The sequence below is a fragment of the Suillus plorans genome, assembly GCF_016647745.1.
Source record: "Suillus plorans strain S12 chromosome Unknown HD556scaffold_46, whole genome shotgun sequence".
Lineage (NCBI taxonomy): Eukaryota > Fungi > Basidiomycota > Agaricomycetes > Boletales > Suillaceae > Suillus > Suillus plorans.
In genome coordinates this window covers 87,945-103,130 of record NW_024537430.1, presented here as the reverse complement: position 1 = coordinate 103,130, position 15,186 = coordinate 87,945, and the positions used below count along the sequence as shown (strand labels likewise).

Here is a 15,186-nt window from a genome sequence, read left to right as displayed (position 1 = left end):
CAATATTACGGTCACGAGCGTGTGCCGGATCTTGCACCGCAGTGCTTCTTCATACGACCTTATGTCAATATTTCGTGCCCGCGCGTCCCCATGTCACGCAGTTCTACTTTAACAAATCTAATGTCGATGGTCATCGCCAGAGTGAGGAATCCTCTCAGAGTCACAATCAGAGCAATGTTGCTATTTGTCCTCGGGACTCGCCTTAGGTGCGTTCTCTGTTGCCTTCCAGATGACGAGATTCACGATGCTGTGTGCGCCGTGTCACAACGAGGTTTCTACCGTGAGGCCGTGAAAAAATCACGCCCTGTGCTTGTTACGAAGAGCATTGTAAAGACTGATCGATTCTAATCCGTGGCATGAAAACCCCCACTGCCACCCATCGACCGCGTGTCGCTTATTGAGCAGAATAGTATCTATAGATACCCTCCTTATGGCGACAACACTGGCTGGGCCAGTCTGTTAATCGGTGATGCATTGTGTCTAGTCACTTATGGGTCTGAAGACCGACAATTTCACATGAATCTAGTCTCTGACTGATTGCAATCGGACTTGGGAGTTTTACATGTATTCAATGGCATCTGCGTACCATGGAGCTATTGAGGCACGCCATCCGAGTTGGTGGTTAATTTACATAGGCCCCGTCCAGTAAGAGAAACAGCTCTTGATCTCGTGCAACCATTCAATATGTACTGCTGCACGAGGCCTTGAGTATATCTACAAGCTTTCTCACTCATTGGGCAGTTCGTCGTCGCGTCGAGTGCCCGTTTCTACTGGCAGCTGAGCCTTCTCCACTGAGGGAACGCTCGCTTTAAGCAATGGGTAAAGCGTGAACAGAAAAACAGCAGCCTTCCTAAGCCAAGATTATGGGAATGAAAGTCGGTAAATATGAGCGAGGGTTTGTCTCATTGAAATGTCAGTGTACGCTAGGTATAGGTAAGTGTGATTACCAAAAAGAAACCTTAAGTGTGGTTGTGATGATGCAAATAGACGATCAAAATGAGGAAAGTAGTAAGAAGGTGAAGACGAGCTCAGTAGACGTTGGGAATATATGGTTCCATCTCGTATCCGTGTCACCACCCAATCGAAACGCTAGGGTGCACCAGGGCACTCATGTATAACTTGGTCTATGCTCTTTTTCATTTTTGCGGCTGTATTGAGCACCATCAGAAACTCATCAACTTTAGCCCAACCCTCATCAATATTTCGAAATTGTGATGTGGGGTCCACGTCCAAAAGCGGTCCAAAGCGGTCCACGCCGGACAAGTTGGGCACTAACGTATGCAATTGACAGGCCACGGCAACGGGGTCGACAATCGGAGACATCCCCACAAATATGTTGGTGATATTCTCGTTGGGAATGGTTTTGGCGAACGGCTCGCTATTGGTATCTACCGAGCATGCGCAGAAAGTCATGTCAATGGTGCGCAAGGCCGGGCAATGTTGTATAAGGTATATGAATCCTGTGAAGGTGAGAGATGGTGGGACCAGCCAACGACACCCACTTCCAAAGTAAAACTCCTGGAGCAGAGGCCAAGATTGCGCCATTCTCTTGAGTGATGCATCGTCAATGGCCGAAGCGCAGATCCAATCGAGGTCTACCTTTGTCAAGCGACTCAAGGACAATAACGGGGCAATCACATCGAAGGCAAGTGCAAAATGGGAATCAGCGAGTATGTCTTCGTCTTCCAGGGAGAAGAGGGGGGGCTCGAAGCTGACACTGAGGTGTTCGAGAGCAGGAGAGAAGTGCTTTGAAAATGAGATGATGAATTCTGGAACAACCAGTGGATCATAAGGTGCCCCCCAAGGGTTTAAATCGATGTCCAACGCTACTGATCGACAGCAAAGAAAACGGATGTTTCTAAGACAGTGAGCAAGAGCAAAAAGCGACGGTGCAGCGATATGCACCAGATTGATTTGGGAGATAAATTCTGGGCCATCGGTTTGTGTGCTGTCAATATTGTATGTCCTGAAGTACAGAGACTTCAATGATGGCAAAGAAGCCAAGTGATATAGCGCTTGTGTGTTAAGAACCCCTGTCTCAAGATGGAAAAGCTCCCGCGAACCACATACGGCGTCGGATATTATGTCTGAATTGTCTTCAGAATCACCTTGGTATACACACTTGAATTCCCGAATGGATGGACACCGAGCTCCAAGGGAAATTAACAAGGCTGATTTGGCAAAGGAGGGTACCCAGGAGGTTCCTGAACTACTAGAGCGCAGCTCCAACGATCTGATAGTTGGCACAAGGAGGCAACGCAATAGTGGAATGAAGCGTTCTTGGTCATTGAACCAATGCAACCTACAAAGGTTCGGCAACAGTGTGAGTGATGGCGCAGAAATGAGCGCCTGCACAATTCGGTCGTCTATGACATCTGACTCAGAGGGTTCGAAGGTCAAGGATCGGATACGGTGTGCATATTGAGAAAAAATGTCCCACTCTCTTGCGAAGGGAGGTCTGATGAACGTCTATTTGAAAATTGTGGGAATTCATATGTCGACCTGCATCATGATTGAAAATGTCAAGCTCACCAACTTTCCTAGGCCTAGCACATCTCTATCATGGACACCTTCAGGGAAGCACAAGATGAGTGGCTCGAATCCATCGATATGTTTCCAAAGCGTATCAAGCGCAGGCTCCTTGAATGTCCTACAGGTTCTTGCAAGAGCAGCAAGTGTGGCATGAGAGATTACTGAGTTATAGTCTTCATGGATAATTGCGAATATATCAAGTAGGATTTCTGCTGGCAAGAGACAGACATGCATGACAAAAGTTGCACGAGTTTGCCGCTGGCACTGCTGAGCGCTGACCAGCCAACTTGAAGGTCCCGAGCAACTTGACACTGTCACGCCTCCTTAAGTCACGCCGTAGCATGCATGATTCCTGCGATTACTGTCAATTATTATTACGCTGGAGTCAGGTCTAAGTCAGAGGAAAGACCTATTCGTAATTTAATCTACACTATACATTATCGGTGGAGTATGAGTACATTCTACTATAGATGCAACATATGTAGTCAAGTGAAAACCAAGCCAGTGTTCGATCAATATGAATGCCGAATCTAGAATCGCCAACCTCACTGCATGCCCAAGGAGCCCATAAAACTCGACAGATCAAGTCCCTCATACTCATCTTCGGCGGGAATGTCTTCGAGGCCTGCCAGGAGGTTCTTCTGGCTAACAGGACCCGTTGGCGCATTCGCCTTCTTCTTTGCCGTCGCGTCTTCATCTTCCGTTGTTCGTTTAAAAAGATCTAGAACAAGATCTGTATCCATCGACGCCAGACCGGAGTTCTGCTGCGTCACAACTGAGTTCGCAATGTTGAGCTTGAAGCGTTGCAGACTATCGAGCGTTGTCAGTGACAAGATACAAAAAGAAATAAACAAAGAACTAACCCCATGATCTTCTCTTCCAGTGTGCCCTTCGTGATCAAGCGATACACATTGACGACCTTCTTTTGTCCAATGCGGTGAGCTCTGTCCATAGCCTGAAGATCCTTCATGGGATTCCAGTCATGTTCCACAAATATTACAGTATCTGCTCCAGTGAGGGTCAGACCAAGCCCACCAACGTGCGTTGTCAATAAGAGGCAGTCAATACTGGGATCCGAGTTGAATGTTTGAACAATAGCATGACGCTTGTTAGGGTCGGTTCCACCATCGAGTCGCATGTATGTGACGGAAGGCATGTATTGCTTGAAGAGATCATTTTCGATGATGTCCAACATTTGCTTCATCTGACAGAAGATTAGAGCGCGATGCTGGGAGAATGCACTGCTCGACTCCGACAAGCTCTCCGCAGGATCGTTCTTCCCACTTTCACCGGTAACCGAAGGACTGCCTCCAATACCGCAATCTGTCAGTAGCTGCCTGCCCCGCATTTGAGTATTACAACTATACACATAGAGAAAGACAATACCGTAAAGCAAGTAATTTCGGTGCGTGCTGAATATTGTTCAGGCTGTTGATTTTGCAATTCATCTTGGCAAGTGCTGCAATGACGGCGTCTCGGTTGGTCTTCAGGATCAGTGAAGGATGATTGCAAAGTTTGCGGAGATACTGTAGTGATTGGAAAACATGCTGTTGTGGAGCATCCTTGACATCTCCTTGGATGGCATCCTCCACATTCGTCTTGGCCTGTGAGCTGGAGAAGTCGTCGTACAGCATTTTTTGTACCTCTGACAGCTCACAGTAGTAGTCCTGAATGATCTTTGGGGGTAGGTCATTCAAGACATCCTCTTTCAGCCGGCGTAATAGGAAGGGCAGGACTTGCTTATGCAGAGCTTCGAGAGCAAGAGCAGCTATAGAAAATTTGGTTAACAGCGAAATAGTTCTCAGGACGTATCACTCACCAGCTTCACCAGTTTTCGCCTTTCCATCACGATTTGACAGGATTGGCTTGCTGAATCGCTCGTTGAACGACGTTTCGGTCCCAAGGAAGCCAGGCATCAAGAAGTCAAAAAGACTCCAAAGCTCCAATACGTTATTCTGGATTGGAGTGCCCGAAAGAATGAGACGATGCTGTGCATGTATAGCCTTGACAGCTTTTGTTAGTTTGGTCTTCGCGTTCTTGATCACGTGCCCTTCGTCCAGGATGCAGTATAGCCAGTTGTAATCTTCTAGGCTCGCAATATCGTTCCGCACAACTTCGTATGAAGTGATGACCACATCTTTCTTGGTTAATTTAGGAAGAAGCCTTGCGCGCTCCTTGGAATTGCCGGTATAGAGAATGGGTTGCAAGTTCTCAGAATATTTTAGAATCTCGTAGTACCAGTGACCGGTAAGAGTAGGAGGGCAGATGATAAGCGATGGAAGATGAACAGCATCAGGCGATTCTGTATCTTCATACTTTTTAGCTCGCTCTGCGTGCTTGCTGGCCAGTATGCATATGGACTGCAAAGTTTTACCAAGACCCATGTCTAGAATATGTTAAAATGACGCGGGAAGTTCGAAAGAAATTCAAACACACCATCACAAAGAATCCCGTGCAACTGATACTTAGCCAAGAACGCCAGCCAATTAACACCTTCTTGCTGGTATTTGCGAAGCTCCGCTTTGATAGGAACAGGTATGGTGTACTGTTCAACTTTGCTACCATCAAGAAGTTGGGTGAGGAACTGTCGCTCCGTTTCGCGCCTCTTGAGCAGCTCCTCAGGGAAACTGGTAGGATCAGGCAAACCGGCCTGAAAAATATGTAAGCGTGAGAAATGTATACCAGATAACAGTACAAACCTCCAAGGGAACCATCTTAATCAAGGACGCAAATGTATTGGTAGTCGCAGAGCGAATGTCATCATCGGGATCGCTCATGCGCCCCAGAACAGGAACAATAAGAAAGATCACGTAGGGAAGTGCTTTGATGTCGAGATGCTGGACAATATCTGCACGAGGTATGACGGACAGAACATTAAAGATAGTTGAACACGTACGATAGATGGCTTCCGCAGCACCCTGACGGTTTGATAACACGATAGCGTCTCCCAGTAACGGAATGATCTTCTCGATGGCAAACAGCATGGCGTCGGAGGTCATCACATTACATATGGTAGCGAAACAGCGTGCAGCTGCCTGCCGAATAATGGCATAACGACTGCGCAACGCCATTGCGATAGCGGGGAACAACTCTGCAAGCTTGGGCCAAAGATCCGGGTGAAAGGAAGGCACAACGGCTTCGAGGACACTAAGCGAGTCAATTACATCTTGTCCATATTGTTTGTCCATGAGGGCGTCAGCTTCGTGTGGTAACGCTGAGTAGGGGTCAGGAAAATGTGAACCTCCGAAATAATTGCGCACCTGTTGTGCAGGCACTCAGCAAGCCTCCTGCCATGGAAATCCACATCTTCGGGATCACCTGAAGGAGCTGGGATCCAAATTTAGATGACAGCTGATCGAATGCTAGGCAAGCTCCTCGTCTTGATAGCTGTGCTGTTGCAGCGTCATCGCTCGACTTGGCACTATCAGCGCCCTTCGAACTATCTTTGCCGTTCTTTGCTTGCTGTGTCGTTTGCTTTGACCAAGAAGTGAGGGACAGGATGCCCTTGTAGACAGATCGCGAATAGGCAAAGGTTGGTGTTTGCTCCACATCTTGACACAAGAATGTACACAAATTCTTGACAATTTTGTCGGGCGGTTGCGTGATATTGTGTTGGAAGCAGAAATCGATGAATAGTGCTACTGCCACAGCCGAGCGGGTCTGGAGATCCAGATTTTCCTCGTTCTGGAACAAGGTAAGCTTTTTCGTTGGCAATCGGAACTCAACAATCAACGTACCTTGATGCCGTTCATGATTCCCTTGACCACAGGACTAACTTTATCTGGGGTACTCCGGAATGCAACGAAGGCGGCTGCAAAAGCCGCTGAAACACGAGTGTCGTGCTGTGTCTTGACCTGAGAGTATTGTTCAATGCTGATCACAACCTTCTGTCTCTTCTCGGCGATAACTCCCAACTCGCGTTTCTTCGTACGCCCAAGGCTGTCCTTCAATTTCATGTACATCGGACCAACCGCTTCTTCTGCAGTCTCGATGGTGAAACTGTTTGGTTTTGTGCCAGTGATATCAATTTCGTCACCAAGATGCGGAATCAAGGATATGGGAATCTTGCAATCAGTTGCGAAACAACGAAGGAGCGCAGCGCATTCTGAGTGGATGCGGTGTAGCGTGAACGCCATCTCGTGGTATGCGATCGGAGGCGTGCCCTGTAACCAAGCCAAACACATCGTACTGAGCTCTGCTGCAAGAGGAAACGCCTCGATGATGAGTGTAGTAGGCGACGTTGCATCATATGCACGGGCCCATTCCTCTGAGACGAGGGCAGCCAGGAATTTTTGGAGCATGCTGGTTGACTGCAAGTAATGCACGAGTATGGGCTGGAAAAGCTCGTCGATGGACTGCAAATGAATCATCAGAAGAAAATTGACACGCGCTGAAAATGCGGTACCTTCGAAGGCCAATAAATTATTAAATACGCCATAGAGGTAGCCGCTGCGATCCGAGCCTGCATGATTACTTCCGCACTGACCAACGATAGATCCTGGGCAAGCATGTTCTTGTCAACATTATGTCTCTCCAGGGGGCCTGCATCACTATCATCTTCTGTGAAGGCAGGGTAATGGAATGTCGAGCAATCAATAGGAGCGCCAAGCGGCGTCATCATGGTTGAGTACCAATCAAGGACGGTTTGCTGCTTCACCAACTTCTTCATCCATCCAGGCACTTCCGCTACGACCTCGAGCGCCGTCCGCCAGGCTGTCAAGGTGACAGCGCGAATATCCGCCCGCTCTTCCACAACCAAATTCTGGAAAAGAAGGCGAAGGAATGGCGTAACGATCCATTCGCGGGGAAGGGAAGTTACAGTCATGAAGGAAAGCAAAGTTTTGACTACGGCGAGACGAACATTAGGGATCGTATGTCGGAAGAACGGGAAGAGTGTGGGAGCCAATTCCGTGAGCGGGAGGCTAATCAGGGCCGTTAGATATCCGACCGAGAACAAGTAAGGGAGGCTTACGATACACTAGCTTGTGCAAGAATATCAATGACCTTGCTATAAGTTACGAGTTTACCTACCGCCCGTGAGTACTACCCTGTAAGACAGCAATTAGAATCTTACCCAATAGATCCATCACTGCACCAACACTTGAGCTCAAGTCATCCTTCATGCCGCGCAGGCAGTTCCAGAGAACCAAAAGTACTCTATCCAGAGATTCTGGAAGCTGTTCAACAAGATGACCCGCAACTGGAAGCAAACAAGATGCGGCCACAGCACGAACATCATCATCCGAATCACTGAGACTGCATGGCCAGACGTCAGGAAGGTGACGATGAATACTATGTGACATGCTTACCCCAGCACTGCGGCATCGACAACGCCCTGCAGAATCTCTTTTCCTGTATCGCCAGCTGTTTCAAAAAGATCACTTCGCACGGCAGCCTCGTACTTGATACCCAGAAGACCTGCGTGCCGAACCTCCCATACATGGCTACCATCACCTTTCTTGCTTTTGGTTGGCTTGTGCCCCGACGGGAAGTCTTGTCGAATCATCTGCAATAGTATGGAATGGACATGCTTCACGGACCGCTGAGGCATATGTAGCAATAGAGATGCGAGTGTTTGTGACACCGTCTCACGAACAGGTGCAACAACCTAGAGTTCACTCAGGACGTGTGCTATGCTTGAGTGCATAAAGAAGAAAAACGAACCTGATCGGAGACGAAGTCCCCAAAACGATCGAGGACGAAAATGCACAAAAGTTTTGCGGCTAAGTCATTACACCAATGCTCATGCGCAAGGGAATTTTCCTCCGCGGATAAACTGTCTAAACTCCGTCGTTAACATCAAGCTCGCTGCCATCACGAACAACAAATGTCACCTTTCATGCCACCTGATGATCCTTGGACCTTGATCAACTCGCGCAAAGCCATGGCAGCACCATGTCTCGACTCCCAATTTGCAGAGAAGAGGTCGACCTCTAGGAGGGCTACAATGCCCTGCCACATCCAAGCCCCTGGAATGACTTCCAGTGCGTGTGATTGTTGGGCTGCTTTCGGTGACACAGCACCACCCTTTGATGGGTCTATGACAACTTTCTCTTGAACGAATGATTTGGCAGTGTCAACAGGGCTATCTAATCGTGACCTTGGCGCGTCCTGCGGTTCGGCTGATACCAGCCGCGCTCTGAGCGATTAAGATAGTGAGATACACAAGGAACTGTTGTTGCAATTGGACCTACTTATTTGACGGCCCTGCAGGAGTTGCATTGTACTTGGCGCCGGAAGGGGGTGGAGGAGGTGCCGCAACAAAGGCAGAATTGCCTGGTTTCCGTTTCCGTTTTAAGCGGTTTCGTTCGCGTGCTGAAAGTCCATTAAGACACTCTCCCTCTGCTACGGGTGATGGCGCAACGGGAGTGGTACTCTTTGGACGAGATAGTGATGGAGGTGGCGACCGTTCGCGTTTCACTGGAGCCTCGACCTCCATCGGGGAGTCTAGAGGGGTAGCAGTGTCCTCTCTCTTAGGGTAAATTTCGTTGTCATGATCAGTTTCAGTTTCCCCTTCGACGGCGAGTTCCTTGTCCAGGTCCATGTCATCTGCAGCACCAACACTTTCAAGGAAGTCGAGACCTAGCCTACCCATGGCCTCCTTACGAGCTCTCTTAACCTCTGCCGCGTTTGCAAGGATGCCTGTTGGCTTTGAAAATTCTTTCCCGGATGATGCAAGAAGTAGCACGCCTTTCTGCATAAGTTCTTGTACTGAAAATGCAGGAAATTCGGGGGGAAAAGTATCTAGATCTGGGGGAGGTTTGATGTCTACAGCTTGTGGCTGCCATACTGGCACAAGAGAGAATATTTGTGAGAGTGCATTCGATGCGGCCGACCTTGTTTCATGACTCTTTGAATGCAAATAAGGTAGAATCTGAGTAAGCGAGATTAGCATGAAGAAGCATGAAGTGGAGCGCGCTATACGGACTCGAGCCACGACGGCCATTAGCTCAGACCACGCTGAGGAGTCCCCGAGAGGGACATGGTGACGAGTTGACTTAATATCGTCTTGAACTGCAACATCACTGATTACACTTTTGGCTGCAAGTTGGGCAAGTTGTTTGGCTGCTGTATTCCTCACGGAGGATGAAGATCCTGTATCAAGAAGAAGAAGGAGCCTGTCCAACCTAGAAGCAGCATTAGATATTCGTATGCAATAACGCTGCGGAGGAAAGGCGGTACCTCGATGTCATATCCGAAAAAGGAATGCGGTCAACGCCGTTCGGCGCGGGCCGGATGCAATGGGTTACTTTGAGAGGAAATGATCGTCTGGGGAATTTTCTCACGGCCGCTCCTTCCCCGTTGTCCTTTTTATCTTCAGCCACGCGTGACGGAAAATGGTTTCTGTCACGTAAATGTTCGCGTGTTTGTGACACTTCGATGCCTTTCACACGTGGAGTGTCGAAGTCCGCAGAGCAAAACGCTCATGTAGCCGCCGCCAGACGCGCATAAGATTGTCTTTTAATTTTGTTTGCAGGTTACCAGGCTCTGTCAACTCATGAGTCTTGAATTTTTTGATCAACTCCTGGCAGAGTTGAGTGACCAAAGTCACCCGTGCACAGTTGGTAAGCTTCATTTTTCGAAAAGAAGTCGAAAATTACCAATTTTCCTGGTCCCGATCACAATTAGACTTACGGCTCTGCGGCTTGGCTTACTTCGAGTTTTACGCAGCGGCTCGTTCATTGCATAATAACGTTGACTCGTGGACATCAATGAAACCTTTTATCGATAGGGCGTATCAAGAAATGACCCGCTTACCGCCATCCGAGACCCTTTGCTGGCGAAGGCTATACACAGACGCCTGCCTCTTATGTGCCATATCTCAGGTTTCTGATTTGGTACAGGATGATGCAGCAACTACAGAGGCTGTTGCTATCTTGGATCGTGCTATCATTATAGCAGGCGCTCCTGGCAGATTGGATTCCATTCATCAACTCATCAAAGATATCCAAGAGAACTATCTGACGCTGAAACCACTCATAACCTCTTTTGGTCACAAACAACCTCTAACACAAATGTACCACTCCAGCGCCTTTTCCGTTTGTGTTCCTTGCATTGACCCCCCACCAAATGTCCTCGGGAGGCAATGGTCACAAAAGCCATTTGTACTCCAACGTTATGGTTACGTACAAGGTTGGAAGGCCCTTGGTTCGTGGGCGTCTATTGACTATCTCCGTTCCGTGGCGGGCCCTGGTCGTCTTGTGCCTGTCGAAGTTGGGAAAGACTACAGGACTGAAGAATGGACACAAAGGCTGATGAGCTGGGACTGTTTTCTGCAGTCCCTCGACTTTCCTGAACACCCAGCTCAACCCCAGAACGAGGTGTTATACCTTGCACAACATAACCTCTTCATGCAATTCCCGGAACTTGAAGGGGATATTGGTATTCCCGAATATGTTTATGCATGCCCTGACCCCCCATCTTGTTATCCTGCTTACAAATCCCCGGGAAATACGGATGGGTTGATCATCAATGCATGGCTTGGCCCAAGGGGTACCATTTCCCCGGCCCATACTGTGAGTTCCTTCAAGATTATATGCGGTCGATGCACAAGTCTACTAATATTATCTGACAGGACCCCTTCTTTAATTGTTATGGTGAATGACTTCTTTGCGCTCCATTTTACTTGTATATTAAATCATCTCGCGCTAGTCCAAGTAGTCGGTCGCAAGACTGTTTGGCTCGCACCGCCTGATGTTTGCAATCTGATGTATCCATTCGACACATCGATATCTGACACTGCTGATAAGTCTCGCAATCCGGCGGCCAACGTTACGGAGCCATCGATGTGCAATACATCTCGGGTGGATGTGTTTCCTGATTCCGCGGAGGCAGAGCAAGCGTCGCGAGATGCTTTCCCTGATTTTTGGAAAGAGGTGCCGCAGAAAGCTATGTGCGTGACCTTGGCCCCCGGTGATGTGCTATTTTTTCCTCCTGGATGGTGGCATGCGATGCGAAGTGAAGAGACGAGTTTTTCTATCTCGATGTGGTTTTAGTTGTGGTTTTAAGATGGCGTTGTGTACATATATATGTTGATGGTGACCGTTACGAGCAATGCGAAAGTCGGAGAATGACTCAGAGATCTGCTGTGACTTTTCACTGGAAGCGTCGGATAGGCCGCGTGAGTGTACAGCATTTATTGGACCGGATGGTACCGACAACTGCCTGGTTCAGAATAATCATTGTTGGAAACAATAATATTATTTGTTCGACACCCTAGAAGGTCCAGCTGACCGTTGACCCTGATCCTCTTGCTTTATCCTCTAAATGTCGGTCTCGGACGTTGACCGTGCCGCTGGGCGCACGTCTCAATTCCCGGGTACTAGCAGACATGGTGCTTTATCTCCTTTGCTCTCTACTTCACTAACGGAAGAACACATCGCGGAAGCACTTCGACAGTCATCCGACAATGGCGCTACTCTTGATCTCACACACAAGAACCTGACAGACGTCGGTGAGGATGGGGCAAAACACTTGGCAACCATGGGCAGGAACGGTTCCCTCGATGACGAGAGTTCAGTATTCAGGTACGTTGCTGCGACGCGTTGTTACCGCAACTTCACATTACAAACTACTTTAGGATTGCATTGGGGTACAATCGCCTTGCTACACTCCCTACTGCATTTGCCCTGCTCTCTCGCTTGAGATATTTGAATTTGCAGAACAACAATTTCACCTCTTTCCCCGACGTGGTGAGCAGCCTCAAAGTTCACGCGTTGAACGGTCGCTGAACGTGACACAGTTAACAGTCATGCCATCCTTAGAGATTCTGGACATCAGTCGAAACAAAATCAAAAGACTACCGGGGCAATCAGGCTCCCTGATCAACCTGAGGGTACGTTCCGTGGTTCTATACTTCCTCTTAGTGCCAAACATGCTCTCGTCAGGTTTTCTGCCTGTCACGCAACAAAATAACTCGCATCCCGGGATACTTTGCAGATTTTCGTGGGCTGGACGTCTTGAAGGTAGATCACAATCCCATAGAGTGGCCGCCGAAGAATGTCATGGTAACACCAGATGGGGGAAGGGAGTGGATAACATTCATGCAGAAGTGGATGAGAAATAATTATCGGCCTCGCTTGGGCATGAAACGGCCCAGCATCGACTCGCTCATGAGTGCGAATACGGCTTTGGACAACTCCATGTAGGGATCAACTCTCTCATACCCGAATGCCAACTGACGTACTTACAGCGAAGACCAAATACAGTCCTGGTCTCATATACATGATGATTCAGACCCAGGTGTTACCCCTCATGCTCGTTCCTTCTCTATCGACGCTTCCCTTCCGGAACCTACAAAGTCGACATCGCCGCGTTTCGACCGCCCGCCACCTCTACGCCTGGGGACGCTTCCTCCGTTCAAAGTCCCACCTCGATCAATGACTGTCGGGAGCTACCTGCCTACTCCTGCAGAGTCTGTGTCATCTACAGATGATCACAGTACAACCGTGCCAGAGGGTCCACAGCATGGCCGTAATGCGTCATTTACCGGTTCAGCTCGTGATCGCTGTCCAGCACTGTTTGGGAAGAAGAGTCTGCCAGATCTCCGTACAGCCAACGTGAGTGATGGTGTCAACAAGCAGGCTATTGGGGGGACAAGCAAAGGAGTTCTCGCACCTGATCTACTGTCACATGACGAGTTTTCCATGCCCTCACCTCTCTCACATCATCAAGGCTCGTCATCATCATCTGACGGTTCCTCGCATTTCCAGAGCAGAAAGGCATATACTCAGTCACCTCCTACATCTGCATCTCCAACCTTTGGCGACGTTCCTCGGCCGGTTCCCGAAGTCGAACGCCATGCATACTTCAAGCGCCTCTCGGCGCTTCCTGCCACAGCCATGATTAACAATCTCTCATCTTCCCTACGCTCCCTTGTAGAATGTGCACGGTCACTGTTCTTCGCTGTTTCACAGGTTTATCAGGCACTTTCACACTACATCACTTACACCAACGACCGACAACTCTCCTCTGTGCTGAAGAAAGTCACCGACCCTGCGTATACTTACATGATGCAGTTGAACGGCGCTCTCGATCGGTTTGATACAATTTGCAAGAAAACGACACCGCCACCTTCACTTTGCCGAGCGCTTGTGGAGAGTAGTAGAGATACCGCAGCGATGTTTGGCAAAGCTATTGCGATGATGTCACTGCAGTTGAACATCCTCGCGTCTAAAGATGATGACCGATATATGCGGTCATTGGTGCTTATCTTTTATGGTGCCATGGCCGAAATATCGAGTGCGTGGCAGTCGATGGTTCCACACATTGAAGCTATCAAACCTCACCTTTCGGATCGCCGGCGTCATCTAGTGAAGCCCCAACCAGTCCCAAATTCTAGTCCCGAGCTTCTTCCTTCTTCAGCACCACCGTCGTACTCCCCGTTCAATGCGCTGCCGCCACATGGTATTCCAATCGCCAGATCACGACCCACACAATCCCTTGGTAGAGCAAGAACCACGCGGCGCCATGCTGGGTCGTTCAGTTCAAAAGACGTGGAGATTGGCAAATCCTTGCCATCATATGACTTGCCAGTACCATTTGGCGCGGTGGTAAACTCCCCGACGACACTTCGAGCAGGACAACGTCATCCGGCGCTACCGCTTTCAGCATCAACATCGAGCCTGATTCCCTCATTGGTGAATTCTAGCATACCTTGGACGTCATTGTCTGGGCAGCACTCCCGGCAAGCCTCCCAAACATCATTGACGCCATCAGCTGCGCCTTCATCGCCTTATGTGCCTGCTCGACGCCCAACACTTGATATACCTCCTTCACGGACGCTCGTCGACAAAGACGCCCTCGACGCGATGGAAGTGGCAGTAGAGGCAGCACCTGCAGTATGGGAGATGCTGAAAGAGATTGTGGAGAATTTATCTGAAGGAGCTGAAGAGTTCCGCAACACGCTGCTTAAGGCTAAATCCACCACGGAGCGCCTACGTACTAATATAAACGCAATGCGGTGCGGAGACCCAGGAGCTGACAGAAAAGGGCTCCGTGAGGACGCACACGTGTTCGTCAAGGTGATTCATCTCTCTGATTTCCTTGTCTTGGTCCCATTCCTGTGGTGATCCACTTGTCTTTTCAATCTCCTTGGGGTGATCTGTGATGCTGATCTGCGAGATTTTTCTCTACAGATTGTGGTCAAATTGTCAAATCTGGTCAAAACGCACGGCACGTCCCACGCCGTATTCTCCGATCTTTTAGGCAAGATGCTGGCGTTGACAAATGCCACGCAGGAGTTTGTGATGCTCCTGCATGTCTCATCATTCTCACCATCGACGACACCACGACCATATTCTCCCATGACTGCTATCTTGGCGCCGTCCGCAGTCGGATTGATCGCTGAGGATGGGCGGCTAGGTGCAAATTTATCCAGAAGTCGCAGTTCTACGCAGCCGAAGACATTGAAACTGTTTGGTCACATAACAACCCCTCGGAGTGCACTTCCAACCCAGTCCTTCAATATACCCCGTATGCGAGACACGAGTGATGAAGGCTGAGCGCTGAGCCTTGGTAGCTTTGATTAATTGTTATGTCCATGACTCATCCTCACGACGCATGACGTATACCTGCAGTTATTGTAGCATCATCATACCAACATCTCACATTACATATTCGACTAGTATTGTCTCTTGCTTTCAAAATTCCATG

At 48.9% G+C, this 15,186-nt stretch overlaps 4 protein-coding genes across 4 annotated transcripts; 2 read left to right on the top strand and 2 right to left on the bottom strand.

Annotated features, from left to right (window-relative positions):
• Positions 1-722: 722 nt before the first annotated feature.
• HD556DRAFT_1387875 (uncharacterized protein) lies at positions 723-2,868 on the bottom strand. The gene is made up of 2 exons (XM_041303467.1): positions 2,533-2,868; positions 723-2,469 (listed from the first exon to the last, which is right to left on the bottom strand). Exons 1-2 carry the CDS (start codon positions 2,764-2,766, stop codon positions 1,090-1,092), a joined length of 1,614 nt encoding a protein of 537 aa, XP_041157827.1. The 5' UTR covers positions 2,767-2,868; the 3' UTR covers positions 723-1,089.
• HD556DRAFT_1387871 (uncharacterized protein) lies at positions 2,869-9,805 on the bottom strand. Its single transcript, XM_041303466.1, has 18 exons — positions 9,715-9,805; positions 9,461-9,659; positions 8,727-9,406; positions 8,367-8,671; positions 8,197-8,312; positions 7,842-8,140; positions 7,607-7,788; positions 7,505-7,559; positions 6,938-7,454; positions 6,270-6,887; positions 5,793-6,216; positions 5,429-5,746; positions 5,232-5,380; positions 4,969-5,182; positions 4,352-4,918; positions 3,919-4,300; positions 3,396-3,869; positions 2,869-3,342 (listed from the first exon to the last, which is right to left on the bottom strand). Exons 1-18 carry the CDS (start codon positions 9,723-9,725, stop codon positions 3,078-3,080), a joined length of 5,775 nt encoding a protein of 1,924 aa, XP_041157826.1. The 5' UTR covers positions 9,726-9,805; the 3' UTR covers positions 2,869-3,077.
• A 33-nt stretch (positions 9,806-9,838) lies between these two features.
• On the top strand, positions 9,839-11,625 carry HD556DRAFT_1387870 (uncharacterized protein). Its single transcript, XM_041303465.1, has 4 exons — positions 9,839-10,097; positions 10,162-11,048; positions 11,108-11,129; positions 11,185-11,625. Exons 1-4 carry the CDS (start codon positions 10,031-10,033, stop codon positions 11,526-11,528), a joined length of 1,320 nt encoding a protein of 439 aa, XP_041157825.1. The 5' UTR covers positions 9,839-10,030; the 3' UTR covers positions 11,529-11,625.
• A 174-nt stretch (positions 11,626-11,799) lies between these two features.
• HD556DRAFT_1433109 (RAM signaling pathway protein-domain-containing protein) lies at positions 11,800-15,035 on the top strand (the record flags this gene model as incomplete). Its single annotated transcript, XM_041305193.1, has 6 exons — positions 11,800-12,059; positions 12,113-12,224; positions 12,275-12,367; positions 12,420-12,676; positions 12,725-14,555; positions 14,670-15,035. 6 exons carry the CDS (start codon positions 11,800-11,802, stop codon positions 15,033-15,035), a joined length of 2,919 nt encoding a protein of 972 aa, XP_041157824.1.
• Between the last annotated feature and the right edge of the window lie 151 nt (positions 15,036-15,186).

Bases quoted from the DNA above. Each gene is read 5' to 3' on its own strand.
- HD556DRAFT_1387875 (XM_041303467.1), bottom strand. From the start codon at position 2,766: ATGCATGTCTGTCTCTTGCCAGCAGAAATCCTACTTGATATATTCGCA. The intron at 2,470-2,532 runs GTGAGCTTGACA...ATTTTCAAATAG, and splicing joins TGCTAGGCCTAGGAAAGTTG to ACGTTCATCAGACCTCCCTT.
- HD556DRAFT_1387871 (XM_041303466.1), bottom strand. The intron at 8,141-8,196 runs GTTCGTTTTTCT...AGTGAACTCTAG, and splicing joins GGGACTTCGTCTCCGATCAG to GTTGTTGCACCTGTTCGTGA. The intron at 3,343-3,395 runs GTTAGTTCTTTG...AACGCTCGATAG, and splicing joins CTGGAAGAGAAGATCATGGG to TCTGCAACGCTTCAAGCTCA.
- HD556DRAFT_1387870 (XM_041303465.1), top strand. From the start codon at position 10,031: ATGAGTCTTGAATTTTTTGATCAACTCCTGGCAGAGTTGAGTGACCAA. The intron at 10,098-10,161 runs GTAAGCTTCATT...GATCACAATTAG, and splicing joins AAGTCACCCGTGCACAGTTG to ACTTACGGCTCTGCGGCTTG. The intron at 11,049-11,107 runs GTGAGTTCCTTC...ATTATCTGACAG, and splicing joins CCATTTCCCCGGCCCATACT to GACCCCTTCTTTAATTGTTA.